General features: G+C 41.5%; 1 protein-coding gene across 1 annotated transcript; it reads right to left on the bottom strand.

Moving 5' to 3' along the window:
* Nucleotides 1-18,706: 18,706 nt before the first annotated feature.
* Nucleotides 18,707-21,532, bottom strand: LOC135701286 (uncharacterized). Its single transcript, XM_065222027.1, has 4 exons — nucleotides 21,458-21,532; nucleotides 21,045-21,401; nucleotides 18,862-20,962; nucleotides 18,707-18,794 (listed from the first exon to the last, which is right to left on the bottom strand). Exons 1-4 carry the CDS (start codon nucleotides 21,530-21,532, stop codon nucleotides 18,721-18,723), a joined length of 2,607 nt encoding a protein of 868 aa, XP_065078099.1. The 3' UTR covers nucleotides 18,707-18,720.
* Between the last annotated feature and the right edge of the window lie 241 nt (nucleotides 21,533-21,773).

The following is a 21,773-nucleotide window of genomic DNA, read 5'->3' on the forward strand; positions in this document are numbered from 1 at the left end:
TGCATTAGGTCCTAAGTAACATTGACAGATTATCTTCGTCGACTTTCTTTTTGTATCCTCACGGCCATGTTAAGACATTCCCAGCTATTTTCAGCACACAGATCGATGAAAGAAGCTATTATACGACAAACACGACAAGAAACGGTTCTGTACCCAAGTTATTAACGAAAAAATGCGCAAATCTAGACTTGGGATGTGTTCCATTTGGTGAATTTGCACTTAAACTTGACACAACGAAAATAAATTAAAATTTTCGAAAATCCTTCGGTTGTTGATCGACCGATTTTGAGTAACTTTTGTCCAAATGAATTTTATGTCTGCATGAGAAATAAGTCGGGTAGAATAGCAAATTTATTTTAAAATTTTCTATGCGTCAAATTTAACTGAAAATTACATGATGTAATATTGTCACGACGATGCTTTCCTAAAAATAAAGAATGATTATTGAAATTAATTTGTTATTTACCTTTATTTTGATAATCCAAGAGTAGAGAACAGGAAGGATGTAGGAACTAATACTTGAACAAGTGAAGGCAATGAGAAATGTAGTAAACAATTTGCATGGTTATAATTAAATTAATAATAAGAGTGTTTGTGAATGAAATAAATGTCAGTTTAACAGTAAGACATAAAGAAATAATAATTGGTCGAGAAGGAATATTTAAGTAATTTATTACAGTGTAGAGGCTATCCAGGACACACTTCACAAAACGCATAAGGAAATGGCGTTGCGATCAATCGTTCTGACGATGACGGAAAAACGTAAATGAAAAACGCTAAATCAGACCGGAAGAGTGAAGAGGGATGAGGAGAGAAAAAAAAAATTCAGTCTGTAAACTATTGTTGTGGAAGACAGTCGTGTGCACAACTGCTGCTGATTTGAAGGTGAAATACGACAGTAAGGTTACATGATAATCACGTATAGCTTTCTTTGCTAACCGAAAAATGTTAGTATTGAGGAACCGTGAGAGCTTGCGACTGGTGCGATTCATATGATCTGAGTTTATTCGGCTTTTTCAGTCTGTATATGCAGCGAAAACGCTTTATTTCGACGTTTCGGTGGTTTTATTTCACCTTTTGCAAGGAATTCCTAAAATAAAATAATGTTTTCGAAAGTCTTGTTTGGGATTTGTCATTTGTGTTTCTTAAGGTGTCGCCACACGGCGCATGATATTTATGTTATAGTTCTCTATGACATAGCCGATTTATGAACTTTGACGTAATAGTAGCTATGTAGTAGAAAACTATAGGGGGCGACCCCGGCGTAGTGGTTAACATCCATACCTCTCACGCCAAAGTCACGAGTTCAAATCTCACCCCCGGACAAGTCACGAATGACCCAAGAGTGTTAAAGTGACTATAATAAAAAAAAAAGTAGAAAACTATGACGTAGTGCTATATAATAGAATTTTCGAGTGTACACACGATTGATTTTTTTTTTTCATTTTTGTTCGCTTAATGAACCTGTGCACATCATAAAAAAATAGTTTCAGGAATGCAAAAATGGGTACTTCTGATAGCTTTAGATAAAAAAGAAAAGAATTACTGCAGCTTTAGCGTACCTCATCTTGAAGAGGCGAATTAAGCGGAGAAGTGGTACAATCTGGACAACATCATGGATTGCTTGGTGTGAAGGCTTCGGAATCGAAACTAATCTTCTGAAGGAGTTGGGTGACGAAGATCCAGCATACTACCGTAATTTTGTCAAAATGACAAAGCAGGATTTTGATTATGTTCTGGAGAATGTTTCACCGGTTATTACCAAGCAGGATACCAATATGCGCAAGATCCGGAACATCCGTTAAAGTGGTCAATTCATGAAACTTATCCTAGAACTCAGCGTTTTTTTTTTCAAAACCATTCATTGACATCTTATTAATATGAATTCGAAGTTGTGATCGGAAAATTGACTCTTGGGTCCACGAAATGGCCTTCCAGAGGATCAAAATCATCCCTTAAAGAGGTAAACTCATGAAACTGATCCTAGAGCTCTTCTGATCGTTCGAAATCACTCATAGATGTCTCATCAGAATAAAATGGGAGTTGTGACCGGAAAATGGACCATTGGGACCACGAAATGGTCCGTTTTTTCAAAACCTCTCATTGGCATCTGATCAGAATCAATTTGGAGTTATGACCAGAAATTTTACACTTGGGACCAGTGCACAAAGGTCCCCAAGCCGTATTTAGGAAGACAACAATATTTGCACCCAAACCATCACTTTTGGGTACATGGAGTATTGTGGAAAGTTTCTTCGTATTTTTTGGCCAATCTTTTTTGTTAGTAAAATTAGGGTTTAAAATTGGTGAATTGAAAATACAAACTTTTTCAATATTTGAAATAGACCAATGCAGTGTTCTAAAAAGTTGTATGATAATCAATTTTAATCAATTTTGCTCTAATTTCAAATTTCTATCTCTTATGGTTCAACAATTATGATTATTTTAAACAAGCAGGTTTGGGTGGTCCCTAGAAAATCGGCTTTCTTTAAATATCATTTTATAAGTTCATTTCTCGTAGAAACTTTGTTTTAAATACTTTCAGAACTTTCTATGACTCATGTTTTTGCTGGAGCGACTAAGTTAATATCTCCTTTATTTGAAAATGTATGGCTTGTTTTTGGTAAAAAATTTGACTATTTAAAATAAAATAAATAAAATACTTTAAACAAGAAACACTCTCACCGTTTTTTCACCAAAAATGAAGAAAAACACGATATTTCTAATGAAATCCAAAGTTTGAAAACCGGGTTACTGCTTTTAGAGATATTGACAATTAAAAAAAAAATCGAAGAATATATCCATTACTTTCTAATAAAAAAGATAGCAACATGATTGCGTCATCAATATGCGGCATCATAAGTTCTAAATGTGTCCAAAACAATGTTTTTACGAGAAATGAACGTATGAAAAGTTATTCAACTAAATCTGTTTTTTAGGGGGCCACCCTTACCTGCTTGTTTAAAAAAAATCATTACTCATGAACCATAAGAGATATAAATTTAGTGTCATAAACAAAAATGCTTTGAATTGATTGTTCTACAACTTTTAACAACATTGCATTAGTCTATCTCAAATAATAATAATAATTTTTTCGACCACCCTAATTTCACAAACATTAAAAGATCGGCCAAAAAATATGAAGGAACTTTCCGCAAGACTCTACCTTAAACTGACGGTTTTTGCGCAAAAATGTTGTCTTCCTAAACATGGCTTTGGGACTTGTGCAGTGGATGGTCTTCCGAAAGATCCGAAACATCCGTAAATGTCGTCAATTCATGAAACTGATCCAACAACACCGTATTATTCGAAAACTCTCATAGACGTCTTATAATTATGAATTCGGAGTTATGATCGAAAAAATAAACCCTGGAGACCATGAATGCTCCTCTGGAACATCATAGACGCTCCCCTGGAAGATAATAGACGTCTCTTCAGAATGAAATCGGAGTTGTAACTGGAAAATGGACCCCATTGGATGGTGCTCCAAAATATCCGGATATTATTATTATTATCCGGATAAAAATAGTGGATCGTTCAAGAAAACTGATCTCAGCACTTTATGTTTTTTTTAGAACTGCTCATAGACATAATTTTTCAATTTATCATCATGGATAATTTCTAGGTGGTATTTAAGTGTTTAATAACTTCTAGGTGCTTTTAACGGAATTTTTGAAATTCATTCCTTGGAATTCTGTTGAAAAAAAACCGGGGAGCTCTAGGATCAATTTCATTAATTGACCACTTTTACGAATGTTCCGGATCTTTTAGTGGACCATCCCGTGGTCCCCAGTCTAAATTTTCTGGTCACAACTCCGAATTTATTGTGATAATTCATCTACGAGTGGTTTCTAAAAAACCGTGGAGCTCTACGATCAGTTTCATGAATTGAGCACTTTTACTGTTGTTGCGGATCTTCCGGTGGATCATCCCATAGTCTCCAGAGTCCATATTCCGAACACAACTCCGAATTCATTTTGATAAGATGTCTATGAGTGGTTTCTAAAACAAAAATAAAAGTGCCGCGCACAGACTGCTGCCAAAAAACTAAGACCAATAAACTATGAACTATTCCGGCTTGATGGAATAGTTTATACCTTGCAACTATGATATAGAAACTATCGCTAGAGTGTACACACGACAATGAATTTGGCTCTATGTCATAGATCTAAACTTTAACTTGCAAGTCATAACTATTAGGTATCACGTCATAGTTTAGGTGTTCCTATGGGCTATAATATAGTTTTCTATCACATAGCTCGCTATATACTAGAAATAGCCTCCGTGTGCTGCGTTTTCTTGTTGTGTGTAGTTTTACATAAATTCGTCTTTTGTTTGTAATGGCGTCCATCTACGGCGTTGGTATAATAAATCGGATTATATCAGACCCCCTTCACTCTTTGGAATTTATAGAGACAGATAACAGTGCCAATTAGTTTGTGATGAGAGAACGTTGAACTGCAGCAACACGCACACCAACATCTATGCATGTACGTACCCACACCACTGAGCAGACGGTATAGCGCAAATCAAAACACGAAGCGTTGTCATCACTCAGCTTTGGCAGCTTCCGATTGCGTTTGCATTCGACAGCGTTGACAAAATTTGTTATTTAATAACTTCCTACGTTATAAAATAGGAAAGTAATCATTATTCCAACAAATTTTTTCAATGGAATGCATGCCAAGGAAGACGGCAATTTTTATTACGTTTGTTTAGCAATGATTTCGATTCGTTGCATTTCTAGTGGTTAAGGGTGTTGGAACAATTCGATAGGGGGAGGGAATGTTTTTTTCCATGTTTACTTCTATGCGTATACAGATTATGTTTAGCAACAGGTTTGCAAATCATCAATTACCATTAGAGACTTACATCTTACTGATACCTGTGGTGATATTTTAAACTTTTTCACTCGAAAGCAAAAAAATATTACAAGCCCATTATGATGCGAGCTTGAATGTGTGATTGTTTTCTCAAGTGTTTCTTTTTTTTTTTTTTTTTTTCCTTTGGTTTGTTTTTTCCGTCGATCTTGTTTTCCGTGCTGAGCACCAATGCTACCGACGTGCCAGGAAGGCAGCTCCCACACCTGGACCCTACCTATCGACCCATCAACTCATGACCCGGGGACCAACGGCTTTACTTCCCATCCGAAGGAAGGCGTGATTAGAGATGTTATGCCTCAGAACATCCCGGCGGCGCCGACTGGGATTGAACCCAGGCCTGCTGGGGTGAGAGGTAATCACGCTTACCACTACACCACCGGCGCCGTTCTCAAGTGTTTCTGTTGCGTATGAAGTTGTAATGATTGGAAATCGAAGCAATCACAAGAAAGTGCTACCTAAACTGTGTTTTTTTATAACGTTTGTGTTTACATACATGATAGAACTATCAATGATACTATCACTGATAGAAAAAAACTACAAAGGACAGCCGTATGGGGTTGTACGCAATGGTGACGTACGACTACGTGGTCATATATAAAAAATCTTGTTTGTTAACTGCAGCAGGAGCTTGTGTTTTGTGTAGGAATAGGAATTTGAGTGGGTTCTACCTGTTTATAGAGCTTTTTGACGTTTAATCGGCGCACACTACTGTACCATTTAAATCGAACGAGTGCGAGCAAGAGGGAAACAGATTAGTGGGAAAACAAACCGTCAATTCATTGATGTGCGTTAGATAGAGAAAGACGATTACACGTCAAAAAGGTCTATACTCTTTAGTATGACGCGCTTGACATATATGGCCCACAGCAACTCACGAAGAGTTACTAATTCCGATCAACAGCGGTGCGACTTCTTCCTCGTTCTATGGATGCTCATGTGGGCTGCAGGTAGCCTTTCGTTGTGTACTGGAGAACAATGTTCAACGCCACGCGCCGAAAGCACTGCTGCTACTGATGCAGACGACCAGACACCACCACACACGGTGATTGGAACTGAACCCGATCAGCGGTCGAGGTCAGCCTTGGTAGGTAGCTGCTTGCGAGGAGCTTTTCGTTGTGTACTGGAGATCACCACCACTCACCGCACGGTGATTGAATAAACCGGACGCAATTCAACTTTGAAATCTGTGTTAGGGAAATCGCTTTTCGCAGGGAATCAGTGATAATTTTAATTTTCTTAGCAACAGTTGCACACTCTTGTAATTTGTAATAGCAACATTTTGAAAAATTATGAAATTTTAAATTTAACAGATACGTAGAAATATATCTGATCGATTGGTGATACAATTATTAAAATTGGTCCAGGGCAGTTGCGTTATTAACGTTCAAAATCTTTCATATTTTGTTACATGTTCCAGTTTTGGTTTTCACAAAGTGTGCCCCCATATAGAAATCACAGCCCAAGCAACAATTTTTGTTTTATTTATGTTTTATAGCAGTTGATATAACCAAATTATAAAACCTTCACTGACGACCACATTGCTTTAACAATCTCCTGAGAACCGCAATACAGCCATGTCATGGCCAATTGGCCCAGTTTTAATGCAGTCATTAAAACTTGATATGCGAACTACTTTAGGAGCATAGGATTTATGTCTATTTTATCACACTCTAGACGTGATTGTTAAAAATGAAAACATAAAACCTCCTCCAGGTCAGAAAGTTTTAACAGCCTTCTAATGACTACCATAAAACTATATTACAACTGCATAAATCGCTCCTGAAGAAGTTGATAAAACATGAAACGCAAAACATTTTGACAACTTTGAAGGTTTTATGTTGGGGTTTTTGGATGATAGTTAATATTGAGAAATATTTTATTGTGGTTTTATTCTTTCGATGTTTGATGTGAAATCATGATCCTTGTCAGTTGGTAATAATGGCTGATATTATTGTACATTGAAAATAAGACGACTTTATTATAATTTTAAACCAATCTGTATATGCTTCACAGCATGCCGTGCAATATTTATGGTGATTATTATACCAAATAGGAGCATAAATTTAGTGCGCCATATGAATACTAAAATATAGGGATATTTTTAATTAGTCTGCATTAGCACCATGCATTAAAGAGTCATTCAAAGATTATCTATTTAGTACAAAACTGTTACTGCTGTTGAGCAATAACCAGTCACATATTATTTAATTATACATAGATGTATGAAAGTGTTTTATTGCCTATCAATTAAAGCGTAATTATTCATACTGTGTGAAATTTGTTCATACGGCGACATAACTTGCTACTCCTTAAAAATACCTCAATATAACATATTCTCCTAGATTGGAATTCTATAGCATAACATAAACCTAATGGTTGTATCTTAGCATTTCGTAGTCCAAATTGAGAGCGTTAAGTTATATTTAAGCTATATAACTAGCTTGCTGGTTTTATTCGGTACAGCGAATCAAAACAAAACAAAAACCATGACCACCTGTCAAAAAGTCAACATTCCAAGCGATCCTCCTATTTTCGCTTGTAATCAAGATGTAAGAAATGCTTATTGGATCCACTAAAAGCTTTTTCAATACAAGGTTTAAAGCCGTGATGTCAATACTGGCCATCTCCAAACGGATTTAGTGAAACTGTCGGCGTTGCTTTAAGAAGGGTTCGTGGATCTTTCGGAAGTGTATCGGAAAGCCGCTTGTTCAATATTTTTAAGAGCTCCTTCACCGCACTGTGCCTTATGTAGGGATCGTATAACTGTAGTTCCTCCAGGAGTTTCATATTGTCGATCGTCTCATCTTCATCGTGTTCACAAACACTGAAGGGGTTTTCATTTCATATATCTGAATAGATTTGTTTTTTATAATGACAAAAAATTTCAGAGTATTTTTTGTTGTAGCAGTATATTTCTTATCTGTGAATCTTAGGCCTCTGAAATAGATGATAGTTGTAATGAAGCTTTAATGAAGGTCTAAGACTGCTTCAAGTTTTATATCGGTCATAAAAAGTGTACCATAAAACATAATTGTATGTTTTGTTTTGGTTTTATTCTTCAGTTATAAGTAGTGATGCAGAACCACCTTACAGCTACCGTTAAAACTATGAAGTCTGAGTTTTAATTTAGTAGTCATAAAACAGTTTTAAAGACGACTTGACGGCCTAATTTTATGACAAGCACACAAAACCGTAATACAACCACAGGCTGGAAGGGATGCTATGATAAAACAATGATAAAATAAGAATAAATCTTCCAAGCATTTAGATTGTTACTTGGGAGGCGTAGTCCTACGTCAAAATGATAGATGATAGAGGGTATTATCCCTATCATTGATATAAGTGAGAGTGATATTATCAGCAGAGAACCTATGAATGATGGAGATGTTATTATCCATCCCTATCGTTTGAGAGAACGTTCGTGATATCATCATTATCAATTAAACGGCGTATATTATCTCCATCACATTTTTGGAGACCTGTTTCATCTCTATCATTTTATAGTAGGGGAATTAACGTATTCTCGTCAATCTAAGCAGCGTCTGCACTTCTACTAGCATTTTCTCAGCGTTACGCACATATATGATGTGTCTGTTTGTTTACATTCATCTGCTGCTTGCTTCTCTATCCATTCCAATCGACAGAATTTTTCAAAACGTTTTGAAAGCGTTTTTACAACGCTCCAAACTTCTCAGGTGAGTGTGACTATTGTCGGCAGCCTCTTTTTCTTCGGCAACCTTCTCATTAGAACTGCGTGTTAACCAGCTGTTCTATTATCGGCAACTCGAAATCAACCCCATTTTGTAGTGCGTATGCTTTATTTGAAGAAAAATGTAGCATTACTGGATTGCTCGATCGTTCAAATATAATCAGATTGAAGCTGAAAGGCTAAACAATCGTTTGGACACATTCAGGGAAGTGCGTTGATGGGAAAACATAGTGAAATTAACGTATAAATTTTGGTTGCCGAAAACAGTCAATGGGTGCCGAAGCCAACATTTACCCTATCATTAACCTGGCATAGTGGGAAAAATGGTTTGTATCAGAAAATATGGCTGATGAATACGAAGAGGAAAACAACGCGACTCCGCAAGAGGAAGATAGCACGACACTGGAAGAAGTTGAATATTTCAAAACTGTTATCAAGGAATACAAAACAACCTTGAGTGGCCCACGACTGTCTCTTTTACGGTGCGAATCTCGTCGTGAACGATGTTATTAAAACAACTGAGTTCAACGACAAACTGAAGGAACTCATTCGTATCGCGAAAGCGTACAGGAAGAGCGAATTTCGGAAGCTTTTCCAGCAGGCATCCGCAAAGCTTCCTCCGCTTCCGGGAGTAACCAGGTGGAATAGGCATTACGAGATGCTTCTTGTCATACACATTTTGACGTAGGACTACGTCTTTGATTTCTATATGGGGGTACACTTTGTGAAAACCGAAAATGGAACATGTAACAAATTAAGAAAGATTATGAACGTTAATAACTCAGCTGCCCCTGGTCCACTTTCAATAATTTTATCACCAATCGATCAGAAATATGGCTACGCATCGATAACAATGCTTCCGAATGTTGATTTTCTACAAGAAACTATTGAAAAACTGGTAAATGTCCAGCATTGTCCAAAAGCGTCGAATTAACTAACAAATCTACCAATTACCTACATGCATATGCTGCTTCCCCAGCACAGTCGTCAGAGAGTAGTAAGTAGACGAAACAAGTCGAAGTGGCATTCGCCTCCAATCCTCGGGTGCGTGCGAATAGAGAGGATGGAATTGCGTAATATTTTGCACACTCATCGCCATACTCAGAACCACACGCTTCCAACGACCACACCACTGTGTGGTGGTGTTCGATCGTCGAAATTAGTAGCAGCAGTAGCAGCAGTAGCAGTGTTTTTGGCGTGTGGCGTTGAAAATTGTTCTCCAGTAACAACGAAAGGCTGCCTGCAAGCAGCGAGCTGCAGAGCCCACATAAGCAACCATCAAAGGAGGAAGAAACTGCACCGCTATGCTATGGATCGGAATCAGTAGCTCTTCGTGAGTCGCTGCGGGTTGGTCATCTATGCCAAGCGTGTCACCCTCGCTCCAAACGACATACAGCTCGACAGCCTCATCCGTGTTGAACACCCAGCTCAGATTACTCAACCATCACTACAAAACGGTCCTTTTCAGGGCCACCAAAAGTTTGTTAAAGAGTATTATTTGGACATTGGTCAAGGTCATCAGTTCCCGCAAGCAGCTAGTTATCAAGGCTCAACCTGTCTATATAAGGTGTGGAATTGTAAGCCTGAATATATTGGTGCAATTAGTTTTTCCTCGGCTTTCATTCCGCACGATTCGTTTCTTTCGTTTAATCAATCACCCTTGTAGTGACGTCGAAAAGATTGTTTCAATCGGCGCTTACATATGAAATTTAATGTGGATTATAGAATTTTTTGCATTGAATTATCACACTGTATACCATGGAAAAGCAGCCTGTTTGTGAGTTTTTGCCTGTTTTCAAGTAAGGAGTTATCATAAAAAACAAATCGCCAGCTGGTATTTCCCGGCGACTTACAAATAAATAAAATCAAACAAAATCATCATGCTGAACTAGCTAGAATTTGTTTTACTTCATATTTCTTAAAATTGCTATCGAGTGTTAAGACATCGTCTCCCGCAAAGTATACAGTTTTCCCTCTACCAACGCATACATCAGGGCTAGATAGATCTCCACAGGATCTATAGAATCCACGCAATTTCAAAAAAACCAAAATGCACAGCATTACGAAAAGAGGTCAGGTTTCGACCAATAGCAGTAGATTTGAATTCTAAACAAGCCAAACGATTGGAAATTTATCTACCAATCTGCTAAAATGAACACCTAGTTAATTTTCAATAGGTCACTATTGAAAAATACCAAATGTCCAACTGTTGCAATGGTGATCAAAATTATCACCGAATGCCTGAAAACAGCGCATTCCCTAACACAAACTTAAAAATCGAATTCGATGCGGTCCCACTGAACGGTGCTCATTCAATCACCGTAAGTGGTGGTGTTCAGTCCAGCAGCAGCAGCAGCAGTAGCAGGAGTGCTTTCAACAACAACAACGAAAGGCTGCCTGCAAGCAGCGAGCTGCAGAGCTCATATGAGCAACCATAAAGAAGGAGGAAGAAGTCCCACCGCTAGGCTAGGATCGGAATCAGTAGCTCGTCGTGCTCAGCTCAGCATTACTCAACCATCTCTACAAAACGGTCGTCTTCAGGACCACCATAAATTTGTTAAGAGTATTATTTGGACATTTGTCAAGGTCATCAGTTCCAGCAAGCAGCTAGCTATCAAGGCTCAACCTGGTCTCTATAGAAGGTGTGGAATTGTAGGCCCAAATGTATTGGTGAGATTAATCATCATCCGACCATTTTCCAGAACACGCTGGTAGAAAGTTTTAAAAATCCAATAGAATTTGAGAGAAGTGGGAATAATTCGTTTTGAGTGTGTATTCATTCCCCAGAAAGCCAATAAAATCAAATTTGTAAGTAAATTAGCTCTCACGAGTTCAATCTCTCGAAGTCCCTCATTTTTTACATATACTGCACAAACGATACTTTCCGCCCCGCCCCATTCATATAATTCGGAAGGAAATCCTGTGAGGGGTGAATTGAATACACTTTAATACCAAAATGCAAAAACTTAAAAATTCATATATAACAAAAAATCAAAATACACCTTTTAAAGTCGGGTAGATGAATCGAAAATACTCAAGTTGACAGTATCTTGGATTCTCTTCATCAACTTTCTCTTTGATATAAATTTTATAAATTTGATACGCTTGCAAATAAAAAACGGAAAGAGTTAAGATAATTGATGATTGATCAATTAAAAGAACTAAATGTTCACATTTGTTCCGTCCACTAGCGGTCCTACGTCAAGCTTCCGTTCGTGCCCCTAGGCACAGACCCTTCTACTTTTTTTTAACAAACTTGGAGATCAGTATCCTGAACTGGGTAAGTATTGCACATGTATTGCAGTGTCAAATCTATCGGTTTAGAAATCAATCAATAACTAATTATCTAGAAATTCAATTAAAAAGTGGACTTGAGCAAAGTTGTAGCTGATCGTAGAACAAGAACTTTAGGCCAAATTTTAACTTTTCCAACATACCTATATGTTCAAATATTAAATTGTTACATTTGCTTAACTTCATAGATATTTCACAACATTGGGAGTTCATCGTGGAGTTCACTACCACGTTTGAGCCATTATATTTGTGCTCAAAAAGCGTTCAGACGGTGGACTGTGGCTTAAGCGAGTTTTTTTTACCAGTGGACTAAAGCTATAATCGCGTAAAATCATCTACAGAACAACCGCTTATAATACGCCAATGTAGGGGAGAACAGTACATAACGCACCCCCGGGGTAAGACGCAATATTTCATTTTATTTTTAGTTTTTCTTGGAATTTTTAATCCAATTCTAGGATTTATCATGCAGGATTTTGAGTTCAGATACTATGCTAGAAGTGCTACTTGATAAGACCACAAAAAAGTTACGTAAAAGCCTTGAAAAACTCAAATCAAAGTCAGCTGGTGCGTTCTGCCCAGGGGGTGCGTTGTATACCATTCTCCCTACTTCAATCGATGGAGAAACGGGATCAACGCTTTCAAAGCTGCAGGCTATAATCATTCGCTGCCAGGCTGTTGAGCAGTACAGTCGACGTTTTTACTCTCGCTCTCTTCGTTCGTTCGATTGCGTTGTTCCGTTTTTTCGCGCGTTGAATAGTGACCCTCTCGCTAACCCAGCCATGTGTAAAAAATCTCGAGTGCCAGCAATCCCGGGAAACGGTCTATGCCTCAAGACAACAGTGACAGTGCGACAGCCCCGGAGAAGCTGCTCGACAACAATCGGTTCTCCGTTCTGAAGGACGGTGCAGAACCGGTGACGGAAACAACAGGACCGCCAAAGAAGGACAGAATGCCGCCCTTCTACGTGAAGGGCTTCCCTCCAGGATTGCGGGAAAAAATAAACTTCTTCATCACGCAGGGCGTCCGGTGCACCATCCAGCTGTGCACGGAAGGATACAAACTGATGGTTCCGGCATTGAAATATTACAAGGCGGTAAAGACCAATCACTGGTGGAGTACTTCCCCACGACATCGAGGCTGTTAAGCCGTTCAAGGTGGTCCTGCGCGGACTATACGACATGGACACAGGCGTCCTCTTGGCAGAGCTGGTGGCTAATGGACTGAAGCCGGTCCAAATTCACAAGATGGCCCGCCACAACAAGGCCATCAAGTACCGCGACCAGCTATACCTGGTTCACCTTGAGAAGAACTCAACAACTTTGATGGACCTCCAGGGCATCCGCGTCCTGTTCAACATAGTGGTTAAGTGGGAGTGGTACAAGCCGGTCAGCCGTGGAATCACCCAATGCTCTAACTGCCTACTGTTCGGGCATGGAACAAAGAATTGCCATATGGTCAGCCGCTGCATCAAGTGTGGCATCCAACACAAAACCAACACCTGCGACAGACTCGATGAAGCCGATCGCATCTGCGCCAACTGCGGTGCTGCTCACAAAACTACAAGCAAGGCCTGCCCGAAGCGCGCCGAGTACATCAAGATCCGGAAGAAAGCATCGACTAGAAACCAGCCCGGCCGCAAGAAGGTACCGGAAATGAACGATCAAACTTCCGGAGCCCCTGCAAACTCAGGTCAACAGACGACTGCTGCTCCACAGCCGCAGGATCTCCCCACAGCCCTGGGCTAAACTGGCGTCAGGGTGGACCGTCCCTACCGCAGCCCGAAATCAACGATGGTTCTTGGTTCACTGCAGCGGAACTACTGATCATCTTCCTCAAGATTCACGACATTGCCAACACCATCAAAAACAAATCCGACCAGCTCCAAGCTGTGGCTACCTTCATGCTCAGTTATGGACCGTGAGCTCATCAAAATCGCAAACTGGAACGCTTGCTCGCTCAAGAGCAAAATTATCATAGCATCGACATCGCTATCATCACCGAAACTCACATGAAAGCGGAGATGAACGTATTTATTCCTGGATTCCGGCTCGTGAGGCTGGATCGGACAAGCTCTGGAGGTGGTTGAGTGGCCATCGCTACCAGGAACAACATCTGCTGCCGGCTGTTACCCAGTTTCCAGCTGAAAATGGTTGCTCTGGAGGTGGTTGAGTGGCCATCGCTACCAGGAACAACATCTGCTGCCGGCTGTTACCCAGTTTCCAGCTGAAAATGGTTGAAGCATTGGGAGTGGAAGTCTTCACACCCGTCGGCCCCCTCACCATCATTGCAGCCTACTGCCCGAAACAATCAAACGCTAGGGATGGATCCGTGGCAGACCTGCAAGAGGCTCACATTATCCGGAGACGCCCTAAGACGTTGACCGGTGTCTGCATTCCATTGAGGAGGTGATATCCCGGGCCAGGGAACAACACGTGCCAGTATCCAGACAGGTGAGCAATACTCTGAACCTTGACAGATCTACCAAAGACCTTATAAGACTCCGTAACACCATCCGAAGGCAGTACCAACGCTCTGGTCTGCCTGTCCTTAAGACCCACTGTAATCAAACCAATCCAAGCCAGGATGGTGGACCTCAGAAATCAGGACTTTGCTAACAGGATCTGCTCTCTCCCAGATTGTGCAAAGCCATTTTGGAAACTAACTAAAATTCTCAAAAATAAGCCAAGACCCATTCACCACTGACCCCACTGGATCGTTACGGCGACCCAGTGGTTCATCTGATAACTCCTGAAGAGAAGGCTGCCGAGATAGGTCAACACTTCGTCAGCTCCCATAATCTCGGACAAAACATCGTCAGCCCTCATGAATCTGAGGTTGCTGAAAATGTAACCAATCTTCATCAGATTCCTAACATTTTTCCAGAGGAATCCGAGATTACGGTTGACGAACTGTTGGCCTTTATCAAATCATCTAAAAACATGAAGGCCCCAGGTTTCGACAACATCCTGAATCTGGTACTCAAACACTTGAGTTCCAGATTCTACAACCATCTGGCACTGATTTTCGAAAACATCTGCCATGGCGTTGTTGGACGTTGAAAAAGCGTTCGACAATGTCTGGCATGATGGCCTGGTTTTCAAATTACAGCATTACGGTCTTCTAATCTTCCTAGTGAAGATAATAAACAACTATCTATCGGACAGGACGTTCCGAGTATCTTTGAATAGCATCAAATCGGTGCCGGGGTTTCACATGGAAGCATCCTTGGCCCCACCTGTTCACCTCCGATATGCCGGCTCTCCCTGATGGTGGATCGTTGTCTCTGTACGCAGATGACACATCCATCGTCTACAAGGGTAGGGTCAGCGGAGCTCTGACTGCCAAACTTCAGAGAGGCCTGGACGTCCTGTCTGAATACTTCAACAGCTGGAAGATCCGTATCAACGCGGCAAAGACCCAGGTAATTATCTTTCCACACTCAAAATCTGCCAGACTTGTCCCGTCTGAGAATAATAAGATCTGCTTAAATGGCTCAGTGGTGGAATGGTCCAAAGAGGTCGTGTACCTCGGGCTAACACTAGACAGCAAGCTTCTTTTCAGGGAGCACGTAGACAAAACCAAAACCAAGTGCAACATCTTGATAAGATCGTTGTATCCACTCATCAACAGGAGGTCTACCCTGTCCCTGTAAAATAAGCTTGCTGTCTACAAACAAATCATCCTTCCGGTAATAGAATACGGGATGCCAATCTGGGAGAGTTGCGCCAAATGCCATCACCTCAAACTCCAAAGGATCCAAAAAAAGATCCTTAGGTTGATCCTTAACAGTCCCCCGCGGACTAGAAATTCTGAGGTCCACCGCCTGACTGGTCTTCAGACACTGGAGTTACAGAGAGCTGACTCCATCGCAAGGTTCAGAGATTGCTGTAGGCGATCCGATCAACAGATCGTCAGGGATTTGGCACGTTAGGTTAAGTAAGGTTAAGTAGGTAGAATAACAAATTAAAACATTCAAACAACATACTTCACAAGAAGAAAATTGAAAAACATTACACAGTAAAACACAACATGTACAACACAAAATCAAAAAGTTCACCAAAGATGAAGAGCCCTTCTGACTAACCTCTTGCCCTGTATTAGCAATTGTAAACCACATAACAAATCAAAATAAAGAAGAATTTTACTACTAGCTGCAGTCTACTTAGACCAAAGATTCACTTATAATGGATCGAAATACGCTGAGAATTACGCCAATGAGAAAGAAGCTGTCGTGGTAAGTTTTACAGTGAGCTGTAATATATTGGATTTAACGCCAATTTCAGAAATATTGCCTGGAGTTATCTGCTGTCCAGAAAAGATGCCAGCCAGAACTAAAGAACGATTCCAAAATACCCATATTGAAAAGAATTGGCAGTGTTTCCCAGACTTTGATAAAACCAGAAACCACCATGTTAGATTTCAAAATGGCGTTGGATAAAAATTTCTGGTCTCTGGACGCCACCACGATTCCAAAAATAACCATATTGAAGGGTATTTCATAATGTGTCCCAGATTGTGTATACCCGAAAGCCACCATCTTGGATTTCAAAATAGCATCGGACATCGATTTCCGGTCTCGTGACGATTCCAAAAATACCCATATTGAAGTGTATTTGACAATGTTTCCCAGATTTTTTATACCAGAAGCCGCCAAAATGGCGTAGGACATCAATTTCCGGTCTCTAGACGTCACCCCTACTCCAAAAATACCCATATTGAAGTATATTTAACAATGTTTCCCACATTTTTTATACCAGCAAGCCGTTGGATTGCAAAATGACGTTGGCCCTCGATTTTTGTTCTCTAGACGTCAACCAGATTCCAAATTACCCACATTGAAGGGAATTTGACAATGTTTCCCAGATTTTAATATAACCAGAAGCCACCATCTTGGATTTCAAAATGGCTAAATATTTAGAAAGTCACCAAAGCCTATATTTTAATTATGGCACTTTTCCGTGTGCGCCAAATGGCTTTAGGCAGCTCATCACAATCTATGGCTCTCTCCGAAACGGCAGCGACTGCATATTCATATCACTTGTGTAAATGTTGTTACCTAACAAGAAAGAAATCAATTATTTTAATGCATTCAAGCTGCTTAAGCGCACAGCTAAGGATTTCAAAATTAAGCTGGAACCCTCCGTTGTTTTGACAGACTTTGAATATGCACAAATTAACGCTATTTAGCGTGTATTTCCGGATGCGAGCAGGCGAGGATGCTTTTGAAAAAAAAAAACTTATGTCCTTGGTAAGCTGAAATCCAATGAATGATGAGGCAAAACTCGATTCTCATTGGAGTTTAGGTCCACAAACCAAAGCACGGCATCTAGCTTGCCGATGACTTCAAAGGCCGTTTGAATGATGGTACAATAAGGTCTCCGGCGTGTTGTCGCATAAAACAAACTTCAAACAAAGTTTTAAGAGTGTTCCAACAAGAAGATCAGGAAACGTCAAACGTAAATCATTACGGAAAAATGCTAGGACTGTTCTTCGATTCTATTTCACAGTTGGAGTATTTAAAAAACAGCCTATTTATTACGTGAATAGATGACTGAGTTTCATATGAAACTACTTTTCTTTAAAATGAGCTTGGTTTGAAGAAGCCACATACGGCCACGAACCCCTGCATTGTAAATCGGATCAAAATTAAAGATTATCACCCTTTAAGATAATTTGAATAAATAATAACATAAGGCGTACAATAAATAATCACAGCACATCTTAGCTCTTCTTCGAGGTGCTCATACTTTTCGAGATCCCACTTTGAACCGCTTTGGTAAGCCTGGAGCTTTGCCTTGGCCTTTCAGTTGGCTTCTTGTTGCTCTCCCACTGCGTCCGGAATCCGTCGATGAATTCATGCGTCATGGAACCCACCATCTTCGCCATGGGATACTGTTCCATTCCTGCTCCTCCTCCTCCTCCTCCTTCGCCACCACCAAGAGCACTGCCGACAAGTACCTCAGAACCTCCCCCGGGAGATGATGAAGCTCTAGCAAGGCTGTTGGAAAACGACCGCCATGCACCTATCAGACTGTCCATAATCGCCGGTGAACTGCTCGACGAAGGTGCTACGATGGGCCCTGCCGCTCCCACGAGCGGTACATTAGAGTCAACTTGAGGAGCAACAATGGGCGCACCGTTGGATCCTTCCGAGATCAGTCCAGGTCTACGGCTCCGAAGACCACGTTGACCGCGTTGTTCACGAATTGGAGGTCGTTCGCGTTGCCTGCTTACTGTGCCCTGTCGGCGTGCCCTCGGGACGGGAATGCATCGATCGCATGTGCAAAGTGAGTCATCGAGTCCATCGAGAGTGGCTCCCACCAGGCCCCCACCTCTACGACGTATTCGGTTTTCACGAGGGTTGTCACTTCGAATACGAGGACCTGCGGCTCGCTGACCTGCGGCTCGCTGACCTGCGGCTCGCTGACCTCCGCTGATCTCTTTTCTGATGTCTGCTACGGCTTCAGCAGCTGCCGCCGTGGGTTCTGGTGGAAGAGCAATGACTGGCTCTGGTTGATTGGTTAGCTTACGGATAGCTTCGGCAATGTTTTTCCTAACGGTGTGAAATGTATGTCGAGTCGATTGGACCAAATTTTCAGGATTGTTATTACCCAACTGGAGCAGAGGATTCTCGGAACCAAACAGTTGCCGTTTGCTGAGCGTTCTTGGGTAGCTTTCGGGGGGAGAATTTAGAAAGAAGAAAAGGATGTTAGTTTTACAATAAATGTTGTTTATTTTGACAGTTCTAACGATAAGATTAACACACACACACAAGCAAAAACACATAGAGCTAGGTGAAGGCATTCCTGACTGGGTAACGACATTGAGTCTCTAGGATGTTAAATGTTTGCCGTTCATCAAATTTCTCCATGGTTTGAAGATTTCCATCTGAAATATGGTTCGCACTAGAATAAAATAATGCGGAATTATTGAAATGGTCATTTTCTAAGATGATGGAGGTCGCAAACGTACGTGGATTCATCCCGAAGAGACTAGTCGGCGGTGCCACAGTTTGCGTTCGCGGTAGACGTGAACTGGAGGAACTTTTGCTTCTGGAAGGCGTGTAAGATCTGGCTGGTGATGCACTTCTGCTTCTTGGATTTTTTATGACCTCGTTATTAGGGCTACACTTATCGCAGTGTTCCTTCACCTTGCGGATGATAAAGTCCTGCATCGCTGGGGGTATTCCAGTTCGAGGTTGACCGTTAGGTTCCCGTGGTGGTCCAATGCTCATGATTTCCGCTGAACTTGTTCCCGGTCGAATACGGTTAGATTGACGGTTGACAGGTCGAGTCCTTCGTTGGCGTCGATCGTCAATCGATTCTTCCAAGTTAGTTTTGGGCTCGGACCGTTCCACTTGTTCGCTGTAACTGGCCTGAACCGGTGGGGGTTCCGTAGGTTTCACTCTTCCGACACGCGCCATTCTAGGTCTCGTGGTAGTCGTAGTGGTCCAGACATTAATCGGTTCCGAGCTCATACTGGATGTTTTCCAACCTTTGAAACGCCGTTGCATGAACTGCTGTGCTCGCTTTAATCGCCAGCGAGGATCCCTCCGTGCGTGTTTTCGCTTTGAACTGTCAACGCTTCTTCTAGGCAGAGCTCGCTCGGTGGTTAGGGCAAAGATCTTCTCCCACTTGTCCTCGCTGATGCGAGCTTTCGACAATTGGGAGCGTTGCTCCGGGTTCAAGGACTTCATCATCTTCCACCAGGAACCTTTTCTTGGTTTCTGATGGTTTCTGAAGGGATTTTGCGGGTTTAGGGCTTTGCGACTGTGTGGTACGTCATTGTTTAACAGTTCACCGGAGTTCGATTCGAAGTATTCATCGCTTCGGATACTCTTCTTTGGACGTACTCTGAAGCGCATTCGTTTGCGGGTGGTTGACGCCGGTGAAGTTGTGGTTGGCGGTTCCGTAGTGGTAGTTGTGGAAGTTGCAGTGGTTGTTGTGGGTGGTAATGAGGAGATCACCGAAACATCGGTGGTTCGTCGAGTTTTTAATTTTTGAGCAATCTTCTGTCTGTTTCGTCGCCCCTTAGGATCGGTGACCTGATCGATAGCTATGAGTTTTGGTTTTATTGGCGAGGGAGTACCTGCAGGACTCCAAAACCGATGCAGGAGCTGTTCGGCACGATTTGATCGATGTTTGTTGAAAGTGGATTGGTCAAGTGCCGAGTGTCGTGTGTCACGTGGCCTTTTGGAAAGCTCACTCTTTTCACCGGAACCGATGATGATGACCGGATTTTGCTGTGATTCAGACTGTTGAAATTCTTCCTGTTGAAGTTTCCACTGCTTGAGTTTCCAACCGTGTAATTTACTACGATTCATCTTGAATATCATACGGGAAGTAAATGATGCATCATCTACAGGCGCAGTAGATAGAGTCTCCATGGTAGTACTTTCTGCGGGTGGTTCTAGATCGGGAGCCCCTTTCCGCTTCTCGATTCGATGTGGAATTTGACTTAATACATCCATGAAGCGTTGCTTCGAGTTCTTTCTCAAGGCATTGTCACGAGTGCAGCCTATTTGGAAAAAGTTGTAGTTTATGATAGCTCCTGGAACTACTTGGCCAGTGCTTTGAGGAATCTGGCTACTATGCATTCGAAACGGTACGACCATCTCCGTTCCATTTGCATCGATAAACTTGACGTTGGTGATTTGCGCAGGCTCCGTGAGGGTTTCACCAGTGGAGGATGTCTGATTAGAATCGTCTAGGAACTGATTTAGGGCATCCGTGAAATTGACTGTGCCGTCAGGTGGATTATTGCTACTGATTTCGTTACGAATTACTTGGATATCCTCTGGGACGGACTCCGCACCAACAAGGTGTTCGGAACCATCGGTCTGAACTAACGCTTCTTCAATTCTTCTCGAGCTCTTATCGTTAGAACTGTCTACGGAATGGTCAAAGGGAGCGAATGATGCATACCTGTTCCTTAAGAATCCCTGGCGTATCCTATGGGGTAAATTCGAGACTTCCCGTGCATTTCGTGGACCTTGCAAGCTGCTTGCATGTGCATTGGATTGATCAGCATGTTCTTCCCTTGCATCTTGTGTCAAATGATCATTTTCTGTACCCTGAAAACTGGGTCCTGTTAATTGGGGAGTTCTACTATGAATGCTGCCCAAATGACACCTGTCTATCGCTAGACGTACTCACCTCAAATGAATCGATCAGAAACCCCGACGGAGGTCCTGCTGAAGGTTTGATGTTCCTGACATTTATAAACCTCTTGCGTCTGGATTTTTCAGCTGGAACAAGCTCTTCTATGGTGCCATCTTCGTTGTAGAATCCCACCAATAGCGGTAGAACTTCTGGAACATCTATATCCTCGACCTGATCTGGTGAGTGAACTATCTCTACTGCTTGTGGTATTACCTCTTCTTCCGCATGGGCATTAGGGTTGCTTGCTCTTAGCCAAGGTAATCCAGGCCTTGCAAAGGGCAAGGGTTGTCCGAAAAGACCCCTGATTATTCCAAATTTCTTAGGTCCGGGTCGTCGAAGAAAAGCCATTACCTGCTTTCGAGTGAAAAATCAGTTTTGCATAAATTTGGAATTAAAAAAACTGCAACTTCACAAACCTTGTCATTTTCAATGATCAAACTGACAACAAGCACCACACACACTATCAATTCTGAACGCTTCATTTGTACAGCAGTATGGTAGCTCACGTAACCTCAATCACTGTTTCACTTTTGCCGAAAAAATATCCCTTTTCAGAGCCACTAGCCTCATCACACCTCACAGTCCAACTACTGATTGCAAAACCTACCCAATCCTGCATTTTATAACATACGAAGCGGAACGCATCCGGCTGCAACCCGTCCGAAGCCTAAACATATTATCCAAACAACCAACCCGCTAACGGAAATCGTATCACCCGACGGT

The sequence above is a fragment of the Ochlerotatus camptorhynchus genome, unplaced genomic scaffold, assembly GCF_037179485.1.
Source record: "Ochlerotatus camptorhynchus isolate MF236.1 unplaced genomic scaffold, CSIRO-AGI_Acam_v1.1 ptg000153l, whole genome shotgun sequence".
NCBI classification, from domain to species: Eukaryota; Metazoa; Arthropoda; class Insecta; order Diptera; family Culicidae; genus Ochlerotatus; species Ochlerotatus camptorhynchus.